This window comes from Quercus robur, chromosome 12 (genome assembly GCF_932294415.1).
Source record: "Quercus robur chromosome 12, dhQueRobu3.1, whole genome shotgun sequence".
In the NCBI taxonomy this organism is placed as follows: Eukaryota; Viridiplantae; Streptophyta; class Magnoliopsida; order Fagales; family Fagaceae; genus Quercus; species Quercus robur.
Genome location: NC_065545.1, coordinates 39257943 through 39274604, shown reverse-complemented (window position 1 = coordinate 39274604; position 16662 = coordinate 39257943). Strand labels below are relative to the sequence as shown.

The window sequence follows — 16662 nt, the reverse complement described above, 5'->3', positions numbered from 1 at the left end:
GTCAAATAGGCATATACTCCTCCGGTAAAAAACAAGAGAGAAGTCAAGAAATATTTTTGAAAGGACCAGATGAATATGTAATTGAATTACACTCACATATTTATATACAAAGAATGACATATATATATATATATATATATATATATATGTATGTATGTATGTATGTATATGTATATGTATATTATTTGCATACATGAAAGGTTCTTGATTGATTTTTTTTTTTTTTTTTTTTTTTTGAGTTTACAGTAATACTTATTAGAACACACACGAAAATAGTAATATTAATGTTTTAATCAGGATTTATAATACATTATATAATTAGAGTACAACTATAAAAGGTTAGACTGGGGTTATAAACAGCGGACAATAAACATACACAACCAATGTAGAATAAACATCATTTTTTTTTAGTAAACAGTAATACTTATTAAAACGTACACAAAAATAGTAATACTAGTGTTTTAAATCAGATTTATAATACATTACATAACCAGAGTACAATTACAGAAAGGCATAACCTTTGTAGTTGTAAACTGTGGTTATAAATAACAGACACTAGACACACACAACCAATATGAGATAAACATGCATAATTTACTTTCTAAGTTTTACCCAAATTTATTTCAGTATTTTAACTTTACTATCATTCATTTCAATTATATAAGTTTTAAGTTTATTCAAATAAGATCTCCTCCTCAACTTTCATTACGTTTTTTTTAAAAAAATATATGAAAAATATTTTTAAATTATTAAATGAATTTTTTTAATTTAAAATTTTTGAAGATAAAAAACTAAAAAATTGGACAATCAAACGCAATATTTAACAAAATTTGATAGAGATACTTTAATTGAATAAAATTGAAACTTAAAGTACTGAAATGAACGAAAGTAAAGTTAGAGGGCTGAAATGAATTCTTGTGAAACATAAAGGCTGGATTTTACATTTTAGTCTTAATTAAATTAGTAAAATTTGTTATATAATATATTGGGAATATTTTAAATAATTAAACTTAGCTAAATCAAAGGAAGAAATTACACTTTTCCACCATAAATTTTCAACTCATGCATGATGTCACCTAAAAGTACCAATTTTGCTTGACTAACATCCCAATTTGAAAGAATTGTATTAGTATACCCCCTAATGTCTAAATTGAGAGTTAAATTAGATGAAAATTGTGATTTTTCACTGCAAGAAACAATGGTAATTTTGTAACTATATCCAAATTTTATCTCATTTAATGCCCAATTTATACATCAAGGACACATTGATACAATACTTTTAAATTAGGGTGTCAATGTAATAAATTGATAGTTTGGGGAAGTGGACATTGTAAATGTTGAAAGTTTATGGTAGAATACTGTAATTTTTCAAAACAATAAAAATAATTTTCGAATTGAACTTTTTATTTTATGGATGATATACTTGTACATAGTTCTTATTTTATGAGTTTTTTTTTTACATGAAACATTTAACCTCATAATGATTTGAATTTGGAGAAAATTATAATTTACCCCAATGGTTTGGCCCTATTACAATTTGTAAGGTTGAATTTTATCAACCATCTTGTTGGCTTTATTCCGTGCCAAATTTGCATGTATTTTAGCAATTAGTAACCTTGTATTTAAGTGGAAATCATGTAAGAGTAATGAGTAAGAAAGTGTGAAGAAATGCTCAAGATTGTGCAAGGATGCAGAGACTCGCGGCTGGAACTTGCGGCTGACTCGCGACTGGCAAGTCGCCAAAACTGGCACACGTGTGAAGCATGCAAGGGAGCTGAAGAGTCATGCCAGCTGTTGCACTACAGGACAAAAGTCCCAGGCTGACCAGTCCGTTAGCTCGCGGCTTGAACTCACGACTCAGTCTGGTCGCGAGGCCAAGTCGCTAGACCACCCTGTTTAGGAAAAATTGACTCTTCGCATTCCTTTCTCACCTTACTATATATAGACCCTTATACCCACGAAATGTAGAGAGCTTCTAGAGATAATTTTGAGAGAGAAACCCTAGAGAAAAACAAGATTGATTTATCCCCAATTTTCACATAGAGACTCTTCAAATTACTCTACTCTCTTCCTCTCCATTGTTAAATCCTTAAGAGGTACATTACCAAAACATTTTCTCACCATACCCATATATGTGAAAAGGCTGTGTGGTGCTTTGGGAAGCAGTTAAGAAGGGACCAATTTCATATTGGTAGATGCTATGATCAAGTAGCGGAATCCGGTAAGCTAAAGAGGAAATAGGTTCGACGGAACCTCGTTGGAGTTGGAGCTTGGAAGGCTTAGGTACATTGGGTAGATTAGGCTTGGAGGGTCTTTTGCTGTTTATGTATCCCAACTACATTCTTTAGTGGATTATTTACCACTTAGAAGGCGGCGTAGAGGTTTTACGCCGAGAGTTTCGGTTTCTTCTTCGATAACACATCGTGTGTTGTCCTTGTGTTTGCATCTCTCTTCCCTTAATCTTTGTCATTTAATTTCTATTGTGGATGTGATTTATTTGGTTTAGATTATTTATCAATTATATATTGAGCTTGTGTTCATATTCCGCACATTAATTGTTTGACATTAAGATTGAATCGGTAATTTGTAAATTGGGGGTCTAATTGTTCAAGGTGTTTTATACACTAATTGAACTTTCAAAATTTAGTCCACAAATTTTCAATTGCTACATTTGATCCTATAAGATTTAGACTAACATAAAATTGTTAGGGTGTTGTCCAAAATAAGGCTTAGGATTTCATTTTAGTCAAAACTTTAGGGGCAAAACTATAGAAGTTGAAAACTTTGGGAGACTAAGTTGTGAGAAGAACATATCATGAGAAAAATAATTTGCCCACAAAATGTGAAATTTGGAAAAAACTCTAATGATTCTATTTTATTAAAAAAATTTGGAAGTCAGAACTCCAATGTAGAAATTGAAAATTGAGGAAAAAATTGTGATTGGGCCAAATAATATGCCTAAATGTATTTTCTTCTAAATTTAAGACATCTATTTTTTATTTTTTTATTTTTGTAAGGGAACTCAACCTTTTTTAGGGATACAAAAATAGACAAACTAATTTCTAATTATCTTTATAAAAAGCCTTTTTTTAAGAGCATAAAATATAGGAATTATTCTAAAATATAAAAAATAATGATATAATTTTTTTTCTTAAGCTCTATTGGTTTATAAGTTTTTTTTAAGAAGAAATTGATTTATAAGTTAAGGCTGTGTTTGGTTGAATGTAAAATATTTTCCGAGTGTAAAATATTTTTAGGTGAAAATATTTTCGGGAAAGGAAAATATTTTCAAGTGTTTGGCTTCATTATAAAAATTGTTTTAGAAAATATTTTCATGTGTTTGTTTGAATTCTGAAAATGCTATTTTCTCACATTTTCTCAGCCACTTTCTCAGCTTCCAAACAAGTTTTATTATAGAAAATTTCAATATATAAACTTAAAAAAACAAAAATCAAAACAAAACTCATTCCTTAAACTCAAACTATTCGGTCAAACTAAGAGAGGGAGGCAGAGAGAGTGATAAAAAATTGAGAGAAAGGGACAGGTAGATCAAGAAAGAGAGAGATCGATCATGGGTGGGTCATGGGCGACGATCTTGGCAGCGCGATTCAACGGTGCTGGGGTGCGATCTCGGCGACGTGATCTCGGAGATGAGGTTGAGTTTGAGAGAAGTGTGGGTTTGAGAGAGGTGAGGGATGTGGATCGTGTATTGCAGAGGGTGGATCGGTGCTGGGGTGCAATCTCGCCAGTGATGTGGGAGCGACGAATCGGAGATGTTGGAGATGGGATGGGCTTCGCTGGTGTGAGGAAGAGTTTTTCCTTGGTGGATCGGGTACATGCAGAGCTCAAAGTGGGCGGAGGTGAGGTTGAGTGGATCGGGTACGGCGGCACTGCTCGTCAAAGTGTGGGAGACCTCAGACTAGCATCTGCATGTGGGGTGGAGCTGCATCTCTCTCTCGTTGGTGCATGGGATGGAGCTGAGGGGAGATGGGTTTTGGACTCCTGTGCTCTTTCTTCTCTCCCTCTCTCTCTCTATCTGAGTCCTGGAAATGATTTGAAGGTAAAATGAGAGTATAATTGATTTTACGGCTGAAGTGGGAGAGTTTTACGGTCAATGGAAATGATTTTTCGTTTGACCAAATTTTCCATGCGCAACCAAACATACGATAGAGTGTAAAATGATTTCTTGAAATGCTTTTCAGGTGAAACAAACACAACCTAAGTCAATCGCAATAAATATTCCACAAATAATGGATGAAAGTGGTATGATTAAAGCAATCCCAATTCACATGATCCTACTTATATACATAAAATAAAATATAAAAAACCAAAAACAAAAACAAACAAACAAAATGTAACATGATTCTAATTAAAATAATAGTGTAATGAAAGGAGAATGATTAGAAAATAGTCAAAATTGGAGGGATATGGGTGCTTTTTACTTCTTTTCACTTATTATAACCATGTAAATATTATACTAAAAAAATAATTTTTTAGAATAAGATCATATATGAATATAAATTTAGTAAAAAAATCTCTTATAATATAATATAGTTATTATTAAAGTAACCTAACCATGGCCCTTAAAGGAAATTTTATGACTGACTAGAAAATACAAAATGATCAGATAACAGCAAAGCAAATCGGGAACAAGAGATAACCCAGCAGTAGCATCATTATTCTAAGCACCCAAATTCCAAATTGAGGTTAAAAATAAATAAATAAATAAAAAATTCGGGTCAAGGTAAATCATGCAAATTAAAGAGTTAACTATTTTTTTGGTTGAAGACAAATTCACACGTGAAATACTTAATTACTTTTGGGGTGAACACGAATAAGTAAAAACATACCGTTAGTAATTATACCTACTTGTTTGCCCACGAGAAATCCGAGACATGTTAGACTTAGACTTTGACGTATTTGTGTTAGCTGTGTGAATTGCATTTAATTAAATAGAGATGTGCTCAAAGTAAGAACTGGGTAGCTTTGAAGGATAGGAACTTGAAATTAATGCATGGGTGCCTTTCTATTTAGGGTGCACAGAAATGTTGACGTGGAATGGGTCATACTGATACAGATCGATGAATGGGACTGACTTCTATGCTATAGATTCAAGTTTTTCTCCTAACCTTTTTGACCTTTCCTTCAAATTAGTTATAAATTACACTTGTTTGGCCATTAAAGTAAGTTAATTAACAACCATATATATAGATATGGTACTATATATGTAGACTTCAAAAGTCAAAAAAAGAAGTTGTGTTAATTAATAATCATTGTTAGAAACATTGGTTCAAGCTAAACTCAAATAGAGTGTGTCTAATAGTGGGCTCAGGTTAGCTTATTGTCAAAAAGTTGTGTTTATTGTCAAAGAATTGCATCTCTTGGCTTTGTACTTTTTAATTGTCTATATAAGGGGGCTAAGGATTTATTTGTTCCAGTGATTAAATTTTTATCAATGTGTAGTGTGTTGCAGAAAATAACTCACAAAGAAATATCTCTCCCTCTTTCTTATCAATTTTACCAAAGTATTTAAACCATGGATACTATGTGTTTTGTTCTTGTAGCAAACTCCATTGGTTGAGTGTCCATTCATGAGAGATATTGATTTTCAATGATCATAATAGCTGATAGGCCCAACGAATATCTCATCAAACACCATCATCCACTCTTGAACCTCACGGACAAGCCATAAAGAGGAGAATTCAATATCTCGAACAGTTACAAACTAGCTATTAGACCGTTAGGAGCTCATCAAGACCCACATTAATGAGCCCAGAGGCGGTACAAAAGAAGCACTAAAGCCACAATAAAAGCCACAATGGATAGAAGTAAGGGAGATATATATATACACCTTTCAGAACTAAACAAGGTACATTTTATATATATACACGCTATAGCACTAATATTTCCTAGTTCTCATAATCTCTCTTAACTTTCATTCGTTGACTTTACCATCGGAGACTCTGTGGCCGGCACCACAGTGGTGACCACGTAGAGAGAATTCCTTTCACGACCTTGCAGGCACAAAGACAAAGTACGTGCTGACCTATCTGGACGAACCTACTCGACTGATGATCACAGCATCATCAATAGCAATACAAATGGACTTATCCCAAAAAAAAAAAATAGTAATACTAATGAAATTTCATGCTAACGATAATCAACAATGGAAAAAGAAAGCCGAAGGTACTGGTCAGCGACTTATAGAAAAAAAAATCTCATATGATGGGCCAATCTAATATTCTAATTCTAATACACAACAACAATTCCAAGTCTTTGGTTTAGAAATGGATGACCTAGTTTAGGATTGTGAAATACTAAATTTGATATTTCAAATTAATGTTATTACATATAAGTTATATAATTGTTGGGCAAAGATTAGATTCAATACTCATGTGCACTAGATTTGCCAAGATTATGATACGTGTTTATTTTTTGTTGTGTTTAATGATCTTGACAGGTTCATTGCATAGGAAAATTTGACTCAAGCAAAGTCCACAACTCCATACAGTTATTTATTTATTTTTATGTGTTAGACTAATCCAAAACATATGTGGTCTTTTTTAACTTCCTGGACTTATACAATTTTACATATTTGTCCTTTAAGCACACTATATTCCACATAAGATGCCAAGCTTGGATTGATATTACTGTTAAGTTCCTATCTTTTACTGTTAATTTATTGACTTTATAATTTCGTTACTCTAAAATAATTTTTGAAAAATTATATATATATATATATATATATATATGAGGAACCCTTGTCTTTGGGCAATGCAAAAGAACTCAAGACATGCAAAAAAAATTTTGACACCTAAACAAATTCAGAAAATTCAAGAAAAACCTTGAAAATTGCACGAAAAATTTCAAATTCACAAAGATCAGGACCAAAGTCAAAATTTGATGGTTTCATATAAGTCAGAAGTGAAGAAGTATGGGTTGATCAACTTAAATATTGATGAATTTCTTGACTTAAATTATCAAATATGATGGTATATTTCTTGGCTTAAATTGAAGAAAATGTAATGAATTTCCAAATTCAAATTGTCAAAGATGTAAAGGATGATAATAATGAATTTCTTAACTCAAATAAACTCAAAAGAAGATGAATTTCTTAAGCTGGCAGTTCAAAATTTTCCAAATCAAATACACAATCCCTAATGGGTGGCCTCGTTAGATATCGAATCCACTCCATAATGAGTGAATTCACCAAAAATGATACCCCTTTAGGTTCGAGAGGCAAAACTTTCCCTATCCAACACAAAAGCATCACACAAGTTTGAGATGCAACATCATTACCCCCCAAGACAAGGCTTCCTCCTATATTTAAAACATGAAGCCTTCATTGTTCAAGGCGAGGACGATGAATGTTATCGAACAGTTGACACGAGAGTTCTCCTAGGGCCAAGATGCAAAACTTTTATTGTCTAAGACAATGACATCTCATAGGCTTAAGATGTGAAAGCTTCACTGCCCAAGAAGAATGTTTTTTTTGGGATTCAAGTTGTGAAATCCATTCCCCAACTTAAGCCACAAATCTACAAACTCCAAATTTTTCCCCCTAATTTTTTAAGATTTGAAATCTTCATCCCAATTCAAGAAGCGAGTGATGGTACTTGGAATCTGGAGATTTGGCCTCCATCTTACTGAAGAAGGTGTGACTTCTCCCTCTGATATTATAAAGTTATTAAAATTATAGGTGTTTGGTTGATTAATATTGGGAGGGTTTAAAAATCTCAATATCACTTAATTCACAAACTTATGAAAATATAAAGTTCAGTCTAAAAAGTTAATAATGTAATCTCACATGTCTAATGCCTTGCATTTAACTAAACTTGTAACAAATCACCACTAAAATTGGTTAGTATCCCATATCATAATAGTCATGTGATTTGTTTTCTTCCCATTAGATATATACTGAACTTTAAAAAATAAATTGAATTAAATTGTTTTGGAAGGAGCTATCAAGATTTTAAAAAAACTTATCTTTGACTCGGAAATACAGAGTTTTTAATTTCCCAAAAATTTAAACAATTTGAAATTCAAAGTAAAAAAAAAAAATATTGAATTCACGAGAATGAAAAAAATCATACAATATTAGCTGATTCTTTACCATTATTAGCAAGAAATAATTGAGAATACATAAAACGATATTCCACTTTTAACTGGATATGATAAGAAGGTGATGGGATGGTTTTGACTTGTTGGCCCGGTTGAAAGGATACTAAAAACAATTTCAGTAAAATCCTCTTTTTCCTTTTCTGTTGGTTATGGGATTCAGTAAAAATACTTTAATAAGCAATAAAAAAGCCACCAAATCAAAACGTCAAAATTAACATCCGCAGTAGATGCCCAAAGGTTAGGAATAATCAATCAAACTTTTTTTTCAACTGGGACCCATTTTCCCACACTCACTACTCCTCTCTTCTTTTCTTTTATGTGTGAATGTACAGTGAGTCAGTCATACAATTACATTACACGTGTGAACAACCGCGCACAATCCTCATGGCACTCCTGTAAATCCACCACAATAGACCGGGTAATTTCATAACGTGTGACCAAAAACGTGTCGTTTCAGTCTACCAAGGTTTACCAAACCAAACGATGAGAACGCAAAAGCCGAACGAAAAAGGCCCAAAAGAAAAAGATAGAGGAAACTGAAAAGTGCTGCAAGAGAAAAAAAAAAAGAAGAGAAATTCAAATTCAACGAGTTAATTTTCAAGTTTTATTATTTTATTTTGATTTATGAAATACTCGTACTTTAATTGTTGTGACTATATTGTAATAATTTGTTGGGTCTTGAATATTATTTTTTTTTTAATTGATTGTTTATCACTTTTATATTAATTTGTTGTTTTTTCTTCATTAGTCACGATTAGTTATATATAGAAAATTGTTACCAAAATTGTAATTTTTTGTAGTGTTTAGTTTTTATTTTTTTTATTTTTTTATTTTACATTTATGAAAATATGGGGTCTAAAGTGTATCATTTTAAAAGTACGAAATTCATTTAATGTATCTCCATTAAATTATACTAGGAATTTTTTACATACTTTTTCAAACCAAAAAAAAAAAGACCCAAGGTAACCCGAGTTAAAAATTAACCAAGGTTAACCTGTCTCCCACCAATCATACCCCCCTTATTATAAAACCTCAGCCAAAGGGAAGCCACAGAGTCGAGACGAACATAAACTGAGAAACTACAGCTAGCGCACAAATCCAAACTCGTACACAAACACAAACACAAACACAATCTCAAGCTCAAACCTCCACTGCTTTCTTTTACTTATTATTATTAGTGAGTAAAATGGACGAAGAAGAGATATGGAAATGTCCAAAACACCCTTCCAAGCGCCGCCGTACTGGGATATGCCACGTCTGCCTCCGCGACCGTCTCTCCACCCTCTGTCCCGACTGCGCTAACGCGCGCCCATGCGCTTGCTTCGCCGCCACAGCAACACAAACGACGTCGTCTTCGTCGTCTTCCTCCTCCTCCTTCTCTCGCTTCTCATCACACGACGTCGTTGGAGGAGGAGGAGGAGGACCCGGACCCACAGGCCGAGTCTCCAATCTCATCGAAAGCGAACCGGCTTTCCGTCGCTCCAGATCCGTCGCGATTCCCTTCCTCCGGTCCAGGTCCCGGTTCGTCGGAACCGGGTCCGACACCGAGTTCAGAGACACCACGCCCAAGGCCAAAGCGTCGTCGTTTTGGTCCGTCTTCCGGTCCAGCAAGAAGGTTGAAGAAGTGAACGACAACCTCAGTAGTAGTACGATGATGAGGAGGTCGAGATCCGTTGCCGTTTCGATGACGTCAGATTCTGGCAAAGCCAAAGGGTGGAGTTGGTATTTTCCGAGTCCGATTAAGGTTTTTCGACAGTCCAAGATTTCTAAGGTTGTTCATGAACGGTCTCCTTTGTACAGAGGTTGATTTTTATTTTTTTAACTTTTCTTTTTTGTAAGCTTTTAATTTCAATATTATTAAAAAAATATAGTATATTTTCTATATATGAATATGGATTAATTAAGAGGAAAAAGAATACAAATGAGTGATTGTGGTTTTAACTTTTAAAGTTTGTGCACTTTTTTTATCAGTTTTTACTTTGTATCTTTTTTTTTTTTTTTTGGTATACAAAAGTGAGAGTTGTGTAGTACAATATGTAATGTTAATGTGACTGACTTGACTGTGAAATGAGAAATTTTTGTTTCTCAATAATGCCATAATGAGATTTTTATGGTGTATTGTTTGTATCTGAATTTGTACGAGTCTGTTTGGAAGGATTTGTAAATGTTGGAAGTGAGAGATGACAACTACTGTGTGTGTGTATGATTAGGCTCAGATTGACAACTACTTTGTGTGTGTGTATGATTAACCTCTCATTCAGAGGAGGTTGGTTTAGAATGTTCTGGTGTTAGCTGCTTCATAATGCATGCAAATTATATACTAATTTGGCTTTTGGTCCCACTTAACATGTGAATATGATTCCAACTCAAGGAATATATATATATATAATGTAACACCAATAAGTTACTCAAATGATATAGCTAGGTATGAAATTTTAATGAATCCACAAGCCGAATGGTAGTTTGTTTTGTTGTTTTTTGTGTTATTTTTTTTTTTTCATGGACATTAATTTAGTTGATAAAAGTAATGAAAAAGATAAGACGACCATGAAGTCGATTTTAGTCTATAGGAGTTTGGTAAGCTTTGAAATTGCTGGTACAAAGTTTGAATCCCTATTGTTGTGCTTTTGGCGTTTACATCTTGAGATGTTCAAAGATCGCACGCACATACCTCGTCAATAATAAGAATAAAGTAACAGGTAAGCAATAGAAAATTTAATGTATCTGTATAGATATTTGGGAGATATATCTTGGAGCTGGAGGTGGGTTTTGTAAAATGTGTGGAAACAGCGAATGGGGGCATAGTTGGATGAAGCTTTGCATAAACAAAGCAATTTCAACAAATCGATGTTTACCATAAATTTGACCTTAATAGATGGTCTCCTTCAAAAAAGTGTGGTTGGCCCATTGGCACTCTCGCATGAAAACATTTCTGCATATTTCCAAGTGGAAAAAAAATATTTAGCGGCAGTTATTTCATAACTACTAATGTGATAAGTTGTTAACGATAGACAATAAAAATGTAATAATTCTCTTGCACAAATTTTTTTTTTTTTTTTTGGTTATACGTCAACTTTCCACATTTTGAACATGGACATAAACTTTGCACGGTTTAAAATGTGTAGATCAGTGCATATAATCGTGAATATTATTTGTTTGAGTTGGTGAAAAATGAGTGGGGAAAGAATGAATAAAACTACAAGTACAATATTTTCACAATAGAGTCTAAATGGTAAGTTATTAAGAGTATATAAAAAAAAAAAAAAAAAATGATGCCAATCATAAGTTATTAAGAAAAAGTACTTACTTGTCACCAAGATTTTGGTGTGCAATTATTGTGTAAGTATTATGTCTGTACTATGTAGCACAGCTCATGAAAGAATGTAGTAAAATGGTGTCAATTTTGGGTTTAGTTGAAAATTAAAAATGGTTTGACATATCAATAAGTTTTGAAACATATTGAGAAAAGATTATATATATATATCTAATGTCATCCAGGAATTGGAAAAAATAAATATTTAAAAATAAGGAAAAATATTTAGGTACCTTCGAAATATAACAAAATGGTGATCACCCATCTCATCTTCATAATAAGATTAACCATAAATTTAATAAGTGAGTTCATCATGAACGTGAGAAGAGAAAATATCATTTATTATACTCTGTGAGTATCTAAGAATTACTCAAAAATAAAATTTTAATTTCAAATTTTAGAAATTAACTACGAATTCTCAATAAATTAACCAATGTCTATATATATATATATATATATATATATATATATATATATTATTTTCCTTAAAATAAAAAAAATAAATAAATAAATAAAAAACACACAAATACAAATTGAGTAGAACTTCTTCCAATAAGGAAAGGATTTTAATTTGACATTGGCCTGGTGGTCAATGTCAGGAAACAGTTCATTCTTTCATTGATTATTGTGAATTAAAAATGGTAGAGGCATATCTGTTCTTGTGAAATACGGGATACGAGATGATATTGCCCCCTTAAAGCTTGTGAATTAATATTATTCATTATCAAAGGAGACAGTTAACTTATCTTTGGAACCACCTGACAATAATTGTTTTATTCCATGTCTCCAAAGGGTAATGGAAGCTTGAACGCAATGATGAGCTGAGCTGGGTTTTAAAATTTCATATTTATTTTTGAAACTAAAATTATTTTCTTTTCCTTTCCCAACTCCAAACGGACAAAATGCAACCATTTAAGCTTAAGAGCCCGTTTAGTCAATAGTTTTCGTTATTTAAATACCATAACACGTATTTTAATTTCATATTTAGCTTCTGTAGTTCATTAGAGGTTTTTTTTTTTTTTTTTTTTAGTTTCATTTATATTGTCAAAAATAAAATAAAAAACTTCATCCAACTTTTCTTGCATTTCTGTGGGCTAATGGAATTCTTGATAGCTTGATCACGTGATGACGCTGATAGTAATGGTGGTAGTGAGAATCTCAAGCTAGATTCAAACTTTTGGATGGACAAAACCTGCAACAATTTTCTATGCATATCCATGGAACCTTAGCACATGTACATCTGCTCAGGGAGATACCTCTAATTAGAAGTGTAAATTATAATTTATTCAAAGTAGCATCACGCTCAGGCCACCTTAGAATGTGCTACTGAGGTGTCAAATATGGCAAAACAACAACCTCAGGAAAATCAGGAGCAAGAAAATAGGAAGGCTTTTTTTTTTTTTCTTTTTTCTTTTTTTCAGGATTGAACATGTAACTTCATGATTATAAAAAATTTTATATTAAGAGATTTGATTGATTAGCATTCAAAATCTCCATTACTATAGGGATTGATTATGCTTTATGAGGTGATTATAGGTATTCATATTAGAATTCGTGTTAAAATTATTGTTTGTCTTTATGATTTTAAGATTTTTATAGTAATAAATGTCAAAATATGAAGATTATGGTTTTGGTTCTCTCACATTGGAAAGAACACAAAAATATTTTTCTATTATTATTATTATTATTATTGTTATTATAATATAAACCTTGTTTTCAAGCAAAGAAAACGCCAGAAGGCCCCACTCTAAGTTGGCTTTGAAAGATACATTACGCTGGTTAATCCATTACTCATGGCGTGTGCAAGTAAGCTTAGAATTCTTCTGACTTACAATATTGATAACTTGTTATTAACCCCCTTTTTTTTTTTGAGAATCTGTTATTAACCTCTCTTTTTTTTTTCTTTTTTTTTTGTCTGGTGGAAGCTGTTATTAACTTTCTTTGTTGTTAACTTGTGATCATTTTAATATTGATAACTTAGATTCTGAAATGCGCAAACCAACTATTAAATCTTCTTCCAACTTATATTAAAGCTTCTTCTCAAAAAAAATTTAAATAATAATAATAATAATAAATATATATATATATATATATATATATATATATATTAAAGCATTCCATCGATTATAATCACTTGCACTTTTGACCAACAAAGTTGATTTTTCCTCTGGTCCATTTAAGTGGTATTGTCTAGGATTGCCATCAAGCTTCTTAAGTTCTTAGACTAATAAAGTTTCTCAAGAAAGAAAGGCCATGAATACAATAAAATCTTTTAATATTTTATATTATAGTAACTGCATTGCCTTGCCTATAGGTAAGAAAGAAAGAGAAGCTCAAAAAAGAGCTAGCGTAAGACAGTATCTTTTACTATGTGGCCAAACGATAAACTTAGCATGTCTCCATTATGAACAACGTTGATAGCAATCTCATTGTCGCCTTCAAAGGTGGAGTGATGGATGCTGATCTCTTGAGCAAACTAAATAGCCTGTCTAGTAGCTAAAATTTCAAGAGTCATCACATTCGATGGGATGGTGTTTTTTTTTTTTTTTTTTTTTGATAGAGAACCTAACACTTTTCCTTGAGAATCACATATAACAACTCTAAGCCCAACTTCATTCTTATTTGCAAACACAACACCATCGTAATTGGTTTTGTAGCCCTCATGGTCAAGTGGGTTCCAAACAAGTCTCCGAGGGCACTATTGCTTCATTGGAGGAACTCGATGATGCTGAAATTCCTTGAGGTAACTCTTGGTTAAGTCAAAGAATCTGTTTAATAAAACACAAGCTTCGTTTAAATGACTCTTGTATCTTCGGTTCCACTATGACCAAGTAATCACATTGAAAAGATCAAGTTGTTGCCTGCCAAATTTGTAGACCAGACAAGGGAGGTCAGAGAAATAGGAGATCATATTTTTCATGAAATCAATCTAGTTAAACTCGTGAGTCCATATAGTTTAGAGGACTCCATATTCCCGAAGGGTATGTAAGGAAGTTTCGGGTGCCTTTGAACAGAGAGAACATTTGGATTCTGTTAAAATTTTCCATTTATGCAGATTTACTTTAGTTAGCAAAGCTTCATGACAAGCCTTCCAAATAAAATTTTTAACCTTACCTGGAACCTTAAGCTTCCAAATACCAGACCAGAACTTCTTTTTTTCTTCAATGCTCGATGTTAAGGCTGAATCTCTATTAAACTCTTTACAAAGAAATTGATAACCTGTTTTGATGAAATAACTGCCATTATAGCTCATCGGCCAATACAAGTAGTCATCTTAAGAAGTTGAACAGAGGAATAGATTTTATTTTTTGAACTTCAAAGGGAAGAAAATGTATGTCAATAAGTTGTTGATTCCACCATCTGGAGTCACCATCAATAAGAGAAGAGACTCAGACAATAGCATCGGTCGAGAGAAAAGATGGAGAAGAAATAATTCGACCTCTATGACCTCTCAACAACAATAGCGGCTTCAGGAATTTTGTTTTAGGATTTATTAAAAAAATTTAATAAAAATAGAACTTGAATATATTGAGTTACTGGCAAAAAAAAAAAATATATATATATATATATATATATAAAGTTTTACAATTTTCTTCTACAAGTATTCAAATTTTGAATTATGAGTATTTATTATCAATGTAGGTAGGTATGACTTATGAGCCTACAATCATTTTATTTTGTTAAATTTATCTAACATTTTTATTTTTATGTAGTTTTTATTATCTATTTGTTATTGTTTTTATAAAAATATTTTAAACTAAATGACTAAACTAAACTTATTAGTTTTGTATTAATTATTGACGCACACAAACGCAGTCATTCATACATAAAATTATAGACTAGTATTTACTTAACCAATCAAATGCTTAGACAATCACTAACTTTACAATTTTTTTTCTTAAATTTTACTAACTTTATAACAAAAATTTATTATAACATGATAACAATACACACACATGTAACAAACCATCTCTATTTCCTAATTCTTAAATTATATAAATTTATATTATATTTATATTGTACACACAAACATTCACACACATCATAATTCACACAAATAACATTATAACAAAAAGTAATGCACACAATCAATATTTGATACACTCACACACATAATATAAATTTATAAAAAATAGTGACACTTACAATTCACAAACACTTACTCTTTATCCTTAGAGTTTGAAATACTTGTAATAAAGGCGTACAAAATTTAAGTCAGAGTGTGCAAAAATATTTTTAAGAAAAAATTATAGTATTAAACTAACAAAAAAAATATTATATATATATATATATATAATATATTTTTTTTGAAATCAGGGGGTTCATTTGAATCCCTGAGAATAATGTAGCACCGTCCCTGCCCAACAACCAATTATCCTTGTAGATTTGGATATTACTACCATCACCAATCCTTTAGAGAGCTTCATTAGCAATAACCTTTCTAGCTCAAAGAATACTTTTTTAGGCATAAGAACCCGATGAAGCTTTTGCATCAAACACTTATCCATTAGGAAAATATTTGCCTCGAAAACCTTATAGAATAGGGAGTTGTCATGAATGAGTCCAAATTTGTTTAGCCAACATAGCCTCATTAAATCTTCTGAGTTCTTTAAAACCCATAGCACCCTCACCCTTAGGTTGATAGAGAGAATCACAACTCTTTTAATGAATTTTGCATTGATCCCTTTGTTAACCCTACCAGAATTTTTGAATCATCTTAATGTCATGACAAAGACCAACTGGCAAGTAAAAACAACTCATAGTGAAATCAGGAATAGCTTGAGCTACTGTTTTTATCAGAACCTCTCTCTTCATGCTTGCGACAACAAGTTTTCCTTTTAACCTTCAAGTTTCTCGCACATCCTTTCCTTGATGTAATTAAGGCTAGCTCTTTTATTTCTACCAACCACTATAGGTAGACTAAGGTACTTTTCGCATCCTTTTACTTCCAGAACCCTAAGCAAATATATAATGGCATTTTTCATGTCTTGAGAAATATATTTATCAAAGAATAGGGTTGTCTTATCTCTGTTTATATTTTGGCTTGAAGTGTGCTCATAGAGAGTTAGAATCCCTTGAATGGATAGGAGTTCACCAATATTTACATAACAAAAAAGCTGGCTGTTGTCAACAAAAAATAGATGAGAGATTTGTGGTCCATTTTTGCTCGGAGAGAAGCCTCTGATATTTCCCATGAACAATAGACCTTACCTCTATTGAGTTACTAT

General features: G+C 32.1%; 1 protein-coding gene across 1 annotated transcript; it reads left to right on the top strand.

The window, feature by feature from the left end:
- The first annotated feature begins 9167 nt into the window (after positions 1 to 9167).
- LOC126709790 (uncharacterized) lies at positions 9168 to 10070 on the top strand. Its single transcript, XM_050410131.1, has one exon. The coding sequence runs from the start codon at positions 9308 to 9310 to the stop codon at positions 9926 to 9928; it is 621 nt and encodes a 206-aa protein (XP_050266088.1). The 5' UTR covers positions 9168 to 9307; the 3' UTR covers positions 9929 to 10070.
- The last annotated feature ends 6592 nt before the right edge of the window (positions 10071 to 16662 follow it).